Source organism: Mytilus edulis, chromosome 10, assembly GCF_963676685.1.
Source record: "Mytilus edulis chromosome 10, xbMytEdul2.2, whole genome shotgun sequence".
NCBI lineage: Eukaryota > Metazoa > Mollusca > Bivalvia > Mytilida > Mytilidae > Mytilus > Mytilus edulis.
This window is the reverse complement of record NC_092353.1, coordinates 67,503,144-67,512,174: the sequence shown is the minus strand read 5'-3', so window position 1 is coordinate 67,512,174 and position 9,031 is coordinate 67,503,144. Positions and strand designations below refer to the sequence as shown.

The following is a 9,031-nucleotide window of genomic DNA, read 5'->3' as shown; positions in this document are numbered from 1 at the left end:
ACATAACGTTTGTGATAGATTTGTAATAGATTTTAGCCTCAAACATTAAAAAACCCAACCAGATGCACGATTTTGTTTTGCTGTTTTTTTTATTATCACAACTTAACCTGAAACATTCGGGATAATAAAACATTGGACAATTTATTGTAAAACTGGACCAATGTACCTATTAAAACAATAGCTATAATTATAATAGGATCTGACATACATTTAATGTATGATGAAAAAAGAACGACGGAATTCTTGTACATTTACTTTTTCTTTTTTCCCCTGGTGAATAAGAGATGCTAAAGCATGTATAATCACACACAATAAACACCATGATAAGTATTCCGTCTAGTATCTTTCTTAGCGTTGAATAAATAAAGTATGGAAGAACTTTAAGTTAACATTTAGATAACAATCTGAAGTTAATGATTTTGAATATTTGAAAGGGTTAAATAGGATACTATGTTTGTTGTGTTGCACTTCAGTGTTGTTATTGATTTTACTCTTAAAGTTGATGTGCTTCCCTCGGTTTTAGTTAGTTTATATTATTTTCTCTCAATCGACTGACTTTTGAATACCGGTATAATACTGGTGCCTGTATTTGGTACTGATCCTTTTACAATGTTGCCGTTTTATTTGTAAAAATCTTGCATTAACCAATTAAGGTGGTACCCAACACTTTGACTAAAATTAATTTGGCTCGTTTAATTTTCTTAAAATTCTTACAAAGTATTTACTTTGACCCATTGACAAAAATATAAAATTTTTAGAAAATTTGAACCAACCGTTTTATCAGAAAAATTACACTGGTTATATAGCAGTTTGACAAAAACTAATTTTGATCATAGAGAAGCTTAATATTCCCTTAACGACACAACGTAATTAAAACGTTTAGCTGATTTTACAGAGTTATCTCCCTGTAGTGTTAGGTACCACCTTAATATTTACTCAAACAAAACCTACAAAGTCTGTGAAAAATTCAGGTCGTCTAACTTGCATTGTTCTAACAACTTGGAAAACATCAATTTCATCGTCTATCTCCATTTTTTCCAAGATAAGTTTTAGTGCAACAAATACCCCGCTTTTACTGCAACCATCACTGAAAAAAGACAGGGGTTGTTTCATGTTTAAAAAATAATGACATGACCGTATAAATGATCAAGTAACAATAAATAAACATAACTGGTCTAATAAACATGGCAATAACTTTTGAACCTATCAGATTAGTAAGCATAACCATTTCAGTAATTGAATATGAAATAAATTAAATAAGAAAAAGATAGTATTCTCATCGGCAATTATACCAGGTCTAATTATTTTTAAAACATATTTCTTATTTGAATGTTCTATGTACTTTTCAAGTAAGCCAATATCAAATTTCAGTGCAAAATTTGCATTTAATTCAAGTTTAAACTGTTCTTTGCTATGCAATAAACGATAGATTGTCTTTAAAAAAGATTCTATCATATACAATTATCACCTAGCAAGATGTCTGAACAGTACTCTATTTATATATTTTTTTATCTTAAACTCTGAAGAAGTCAACAAATTGAAATATACAAATATGAGTCATTTGTGTATTTTACGGTCCTTAATATTATTGACCTGTATCAATTATATTGCATAGACAACAAATTATGCAACAAGATATCCATTGAGACATTTCATATATGATATTCATATGTTCAAGACGCACCTACATACAACAGTAATCGGACCTTTCTGTATTTTCCAGCACTCTATTACTTTTTTCAGCAAGCCAAGTAAAATGTTTGACGGTAGCATTGCATCATTGTTTACTTTACTCGTGGTAAAAACAGTTATTGTCACCGGATCCTTTTCCTGAAAAAATAACAGTATGTATTATCACAAGTTAAATTGTTTAATGAAAATCTCTTATTGATTAATTTTAATAGAACACACGACGCTTACACTGTTTACTCGCCTGTTTTCGTTTTTTGCTTGATTTGAACAGTAAAATCATAAAATTACTGAAAATTGAAAACGAAAAGTCCCTAATCAAATAGCAAAATCAAAAGCTCAAACAAATCAAACGAATGGATAACAATTTTCATATTCCTGACTTGGTACATGCATTTTCTTATGTAGAAAATTGTGAATTAAACCTGGTTTTATAGCTAGCCTAACCTCTCACTGGAATGATAGTCATAAACAATTCCGATATAGACAACGATGTGTGAAAAGATTTTTTTTATTCTCCTTAGACAATTTATGTGGTATTATGAAAGTCGCATAAAGTTCCATGATATTGATTTTTTCAGTTCTTTGTTTAAAACTTTTGGGTTTGTAGTGGTCAATCGTTAGATTTTCGTGTTCATATGTGGTGTTGTGTTGATATAATGATGTCTGCTTGTCCCTTTTGTTTTCAAATTTCATATTGTAACGTCGACGTCTAATCGTTTTTTTACCGAAGTTATTTCTTGAAGTGTGTGGTACTATTTAATCCAGGTTCGCAGGTCGTACAGTTGCTTTTAATTTCTTGCATTCACTTCATTCGCACTTGATGGATAGCTGTCTCATTCGAATCATACGGAATAACATTTGTTACAGAAGTAACAATAGCAGAACATACTAATTCTGCTCAGGAAAAATTCTTTTATAACCTTCAAATTTACCCTATGGCTCAACGTAAGCTTGAGCTCCTCTGGATTGGGTGAGTTGTCTTGCACAATAGTTAAATCTTTAAACTCCAGCACTTCCTGTCGTCCTAAACACAACGGAGCATTCTAAGAGAAACACAATAGTTATTTTAATAACTTCTTTAAATATAACCCTTTTCAATTGATTTTAAGCAGGTGTAAAAAAAATACAAATGAGAAAAAAACACATTTATGTATGGCCAACAATGTCTTCAACTGAAATAAAAAAAAAACGATACAGTTTTATTTACATACTTAATTCAAATCAATACATCTTATAGTTTACATTTTAACAATAAAAATAATTTAACAACAGTCATCGTACAATGTAGAGTATAGATATTAGGCGGCGATGAATAGTTACCATATAATAAATAAGGGATGAACACTTGTGTATTATGGAACACTTTTAACAATTGGTACCCAAACTATTCAGTTCTTTCTCCTTGTGAACCGATAACAACTGTAAAAGTTTTAAATATTATGTTTTTTTGGCAAAAACTATGTTCTGTTAACTACCATAATGTTCCTTGTTACATTCAAAAATAAAATATAAGCCTTTGGAATGATCAAAAAGATATTTTGTTTCAAAAGATACATTTATTTGTAATTAAGCAAATAAAAAATTGATAAAAAGGAGCTTTGTTTTCCGTGATTTTTTTTAATGAAACGTGCTATCGTTAAATGTATTTCAACTACATACACTCCATGTTCAATGACGATATCTTACCGTGTTCAACTGGTCCAACAAGACAACAATAGGAGAGTGATGGTCATATACCATGGTCCAGAAATCAACAACAGTTTCTTCAAGAGGACATTGAGTTACTAAAATCTTACTGCCATATGTATATCCCTGTAAATGAAAAATGCATTGTATTATATATGCGTTGGACAAATGATGCTTTCCGCTGTTATCATGAAGTGAAATCATCCATGTTAATCATCAATTTGGATATTTCCTTTCAGAAGATTAATATGTGAATAAGACTTAAAAAAACATACAAACAAATATATAATACATTATAAATCCACCTTTGATTTGATTATAAGTAACACTATTCAATTTGCGGGATGTTATTATTTTTTAAAAGAAATAGAAAAATTTATTGTTATTTGTCTCCTTATCTGTTTCGGTTCTAATATATACTTAGCTTTCAATTACTCGGTTTTAAACGATCCTGACAAAATTATGTCTTGAAAAAGCGCTTCAGACGCATGCAATCTAAACCTTCTATTTTATGTTTTAAGTAGCAACTTTCAGTAACAACGAAAATAAAAAGAAAGAAAAAAAAAAGACCCGGCGTAATAATATATACGTGTTCAAAAGGGAACTGCCATATTGGGAATTTTAATGTTTAGAAAATAAATGCATGAGTTTTGCTTGAATACACAATCGTCCGAAAGGCTTCGTCAACGATTAGTGACGACACACGAATAGCTAGATGTAGCCTTTTTTAGAAATATAACTACTAAATTAAAATCTGATTGCGAAAAGTCCTTATAACATACGAGTCAAACCTTAGCATGCATTGGAATTTCCCCGGGAATAATTTAAGTTGTTGATACAAATTTAACTCCCCAATTTTTCTTTGTATCCGTCAATATATAGAGAATAATACATGACAAAATATGTATCACATGCCGTATCATCCCGAGATACCAATATCAGCCTGATGGCCTTTAGGGATGATATTGGTCGAGGGTGATACGGCATGTGATACAGATTTTGCCATGTTTCATACGCTTTATCATACATTTCAACACGAAATGCTCTCTGGTCCCTAGCAAATGGGTAACCCTTACTTCTACTTTTGTCTTGTTTCAAAAGCTTTAAAAGAACTGTTCAATTACTACTCCGAACCACTTGAGCTACCTTACAATTTGCGTGTTGTTGTTTTAAAGAATATTTTGTTTACTGTATTGTTTGTGTGTGTTTTGTATGGTATTTTATTGCGTTCTTTTTTAAAGTTGCATTTCGCAATGGTGTGCCAGATAATAAAAAAAAATCGCCGTTTGTGTCGTCACATGGCAAACACTGACGTCATTCAATAAATTGCGTCACGCCCGAATGAACGTTCATTTAGGACACATTTTGCGGAAAAATATTTCTTGAAAGCCTTGCATAAAAAAATAAAAATAAAATAGGGGTGTGATAAATGGTGCGATAAAGGGTAGGGGTGTGATAAAGGGTATGATAAAGGTTGCGCATCATAGTTGTGCGATATAGATTAAACAGCAGGCTATTTATCAAATATTCTGTATTTACTACTAAATATATGAGAAGTATTTTTAATTTAGTGTAAATCAATTATAACAGAAAGTTTACTCACGGGTATAATCACTGCATTGATGTAATCATTACGCGTTCTTGAATATGACATTGTATACGGTCTATACCTGTTGTCTAAAACAAAATCAAGTTAATTTAGTATTTCTTTATTGTTTGATATCTGTCATATGTTGTGCAACTAACTATGTTTTTTTTTAATTTAGTATTGTCGATCGAATGAACCATCATTTAATTATTGTAAGTAAAATATTTGATAGATAGATTGTTATCTAATTTTTCTATCCGAGACAAAATTCCTCTTCAAGAAAGATAGATAAAACATGACATATGCAGTTCTATCTAATAAAATCATCAACGAAGCACAAAATTGAAAATGCAAAATAATTAAATAAATATCATGTGTATACTGACAAATTCAAGGAAACATATTTTTCGACAGTCGAACCATTTTAAATACTGCCGGGATCGTCAGATATACAGCCAATGTCAATGAAACGAGTTGACTTCACAAATATATATTTTCTTCGTCTCAACGATGATATTTTTTAGTTAATGTCGTTGTCAAATTTGAAATTTCCTATCTACCACACCTTTTAGTTTGCGTCCTTGTAAGATTAATTTGTACGTTTGTTTGAATTTTTAATCAGTTTAATCAGTTTATCAGAGATATGTTCCACAGTTTTGGCTGTTTGATCCAAATTGTTGTTACATCAACCTATTATATCAGTTTCGTTTGCTTACTAAAATTAACATTAGTAAACAGCTGCTCAATTATCAAAAATCAATTCAACTTAAACAAAATCCGGGTCACAAGCTAGAACCGATGGAAATACATCAACGGAACTTTAAATAACTGTCATAAAATGTTTGCAAAATGCATGTTCCAAGTCAGAATATAGCAGTTGTTTTTTCAGTATCACGATGAATGTTAACAAAAATGCCCAGCTTCAGAGCAAATTCAAAAAGGAAGGAGTCCATAAAAACTTACAAAACCAGAAACTATCATTCAACGGAACAAGTAAAAACAACTACCATAATCTTGACTATGTTAAGAAATTTCGAAAATGGTGGGTTGAACCTGATTTTATAGTAAGCATTCAGATTCAGCTTATTATAAATGACATGTTATGGGATTCGTGTTGCTTAATCTTTAGTTTTCTATTTTGTGTCATGTGTTCTTTTGTTTGTGTGTTTGTCTTCTTTCATTTTTAGCCAGGCGTTGTCAGTTTATTTTCGATTTATGAGTTTGACTGTCCATCTGGAATCTTTCATCCCTCTTTCATATGATTTATAAATATCGTTTTTAGCAATTGATACAAATTGCATAAACTAATTGTATTCTTTACTTACGAGGAAATATTTTCTTTGTCGAATTTTTAGAAATATTTTCTTTTGATGTAGCAGCAGAAAATGCTGATGGAGGATACACAGGTCTTAGGGTTTCCAATCTCTAAATCAATTATAGAATTTAATTGACAATTAGTTCTACTACTGATTAGTAGGTAAATAATTGTATAGAGAAAGCTTTGCCTCAAGTTAACTAACCAAATAAACTCAGCATAGGTTCCAGGAATGACATTTTGTAATTGCGTCGCGCGTTTCGCAAAAGACTCATCAGTGACGCTCGAATAAATAGAACTTAAAAAGGTCAACTAAAGAACGAAGTGGGAAGTGCATTGATGACTAAAAAATCCTATAAGTTGTGCAAATTACATCTAAGTAAATCTATTCTTGAGGTAGAAAAATAAACTTCCCATTAAAAACTATAAAAGGTAATAAAAAAGTCTAAGTTGTAATTACAAATACACGTAAAGGTTGTACAGGACCCGATGAAAACATTCTATTTTAAAGCTGAGACATAGCGATTGTAATTCCAGGTGGTAGCACATATGTTTTATTTTGATTCAGGTTACCATTGAAAATTGGGCGTATGATTTACTAGTATATGAATTGGATTGACATAAAATATTTCTTTTAACTCACTTCTAATTACTATAAAATATACCTGAAATTCTAGTTTATAAAGATTTTGATTTTGTGGTAATTTCTTCTGTTCTTCATCTGAAATAAATTGACAGAACTCTTTCTTTGGAATAGATGTATCTGGTACTGTAAACAACTCTAACAAAGCTTCAAAGATTGCCTCATATTGTTCCTGTAATTGAAAACGACTCAATTAGAAAGAAATTGTTTTCTCCCTAGGGTTCTTTTGCAGATTTTTTGAAAATTATTTCCCCCAGCTATAAACATTTATAACATAGATAAATGGTTATTAGTAATTGGTCTTGCAATCAACTTGAGCGTTTTGACATGATACATTTTATAAAAGTTTAATTGTTTTACACCGTGTGATAAAGTCATGTTAAAGGCAAGAAGTTTTATCTGGTAAGGTGTTCCATAAGAAAATCCTCTCTACAAATCAGAACAAATCAAGTATAATAAATCTGTTCCATTATATTTTGTAGTTTTTCTTGTTATTTTTATGTCACAATATTATTTTTTTGTCATCAAACACTGCCAGATTTAGTGGGATTTAAATGCTCAAAAACATTTATCTTAACTTAAAAATAGTTATCAAAGGTACCAGGATTATAATTTAGTACGCCAGACGGGCATTTCGTCTCCATAAGACTCATCAGTGACGCTCACATCAAAATATTTATAAAGCCAAACAAATAAAAGTTGAATGTACTTAATGTAAAATTGAGAAAGAAAATGGGGAATGTGTCAAAGCGACAACAACCCGACCATAGCTATCACAATCTTATGCAATAGTCTTTCAATGATAGTTGCCTTAAATTCAGCCAAATCATCGTAGAATTTAATGTTATTCAATTCGTGGTAAAAAAGAGGAGAAGAAGGATAACAAAGCAATATTGACGCTCAGAAGACAAAATAGAATAGCAAAAATTCCGAACTCTTATTCAAACTCAAAATTTGAAGAGTCCACAAAATCTAACGCTTATCAACGGATCAAGTGAAAAACAAGTTAACTGCAAAATTTCTGGTATGGTACAAGCATTTTCCGAAGAAACTGACAATGTCATGCTTAAAAATGACAAACAACGAAAATACAAACAAATTAGAGTTTATACAATGTCTTAAAAATAAGTAATAAGATAATGCGATTGAGCCATGAAAACGAAGTACGTGGCGACACATATATAGCATACATGAAGTATACAACTATGAACTCAAGTTTTAGTTGACATGACAACACATCAAAACATTTTCTGGAAAATGGTAAGCCAAAGCAATAACCTGATTTCGACTGCTTTCAAATGTTATTGATTTTTTCGTTTCTCATTTCATAAACAATGAGAGAACACAATCGATACATTTAGAATTGAATTAAAGATATTCCAAGCAAATTGCAAATGAGTAGAAATGTAGGCAGGTCTCTTTAACCTTCTTTTTAACTATAAGTATGGAATTTCAACAATGAAACTTACATATGTTTGAACCATATTCATTCTGTCTTTTCTCATCATCTGTATACATTCCATAACATTTATATGACTAACTTTTTTTCCATTTTCATATAAGGCATCTATGGCTATAAAAGTCCCTGTCCGTCCAATTCCAGCGCTGTATATGTGATAAATGTATAATGGTTATTATATCATTATTATGAGTATTAATAACAAGACAAACACATGCAAAGTATTTGTTATTATATCATTATTATGTGTATTCTATATACTTGTTTCAGCGCTGTATATTTTATAAATGTAGATTGATTATTATATCATTATTATGTGTATTGATAACAGAACAAACACATGCAACGTATTTGTTATTATATCATTATTATGTGTGTTTATAACAAATATATTTATAATAAATATTCAAATATTTGTGCATTTTTGGAGCAAATCATATATATCTTTTCACATAAATACCTGCAGTGTACAACCATTGGCCCATGTTGACAACATGTTTTACTTTTGACTTTTCTGTAAAAGTTTACAACTTTGATGCTGTCTGGAACACCATGGTCTGGCCACTCAGTAAAATGGAAATGGTGAATTTCTCTTTCTTTCTCCCTCTGAAATAGGGGAATACTACATGTATTTGAGGTCTGAACCAT

At 30.6% G+C, this 9,031-nt stretch overlaps 1 protein-coding gene across 1 annotated transcript; it reads right to left on the bottom strand.

Annotated features, from left to right (window-relative positions):
* Positions 1-936: 936 nt before the first annotated feature.
* LOC139492924 (receptor-type tyrosine-protein phosphatase mu-like) lies at positions 937-9,031 on the bottom strand. The gene is made up of 9 exons (XM_071281072.1): positions 8,844-9,031; positions 8,394-8,529; positions 6,947-7,096; positions 6,292-6,391; positions 4,982-5,055; positions 3,379-3,504; positions 2,625-2,735; positions 1,685-1,830; positions 937-1,087 (listed from the first exon to the last, which is right to left on the bottom strand). Exons 1-9 carry the CDS (start codon positions 9,029-9,031, stop codon positions 937-939), a joined length of 1,182 nt encoding a protein of 393 aa, XP_071137173.1.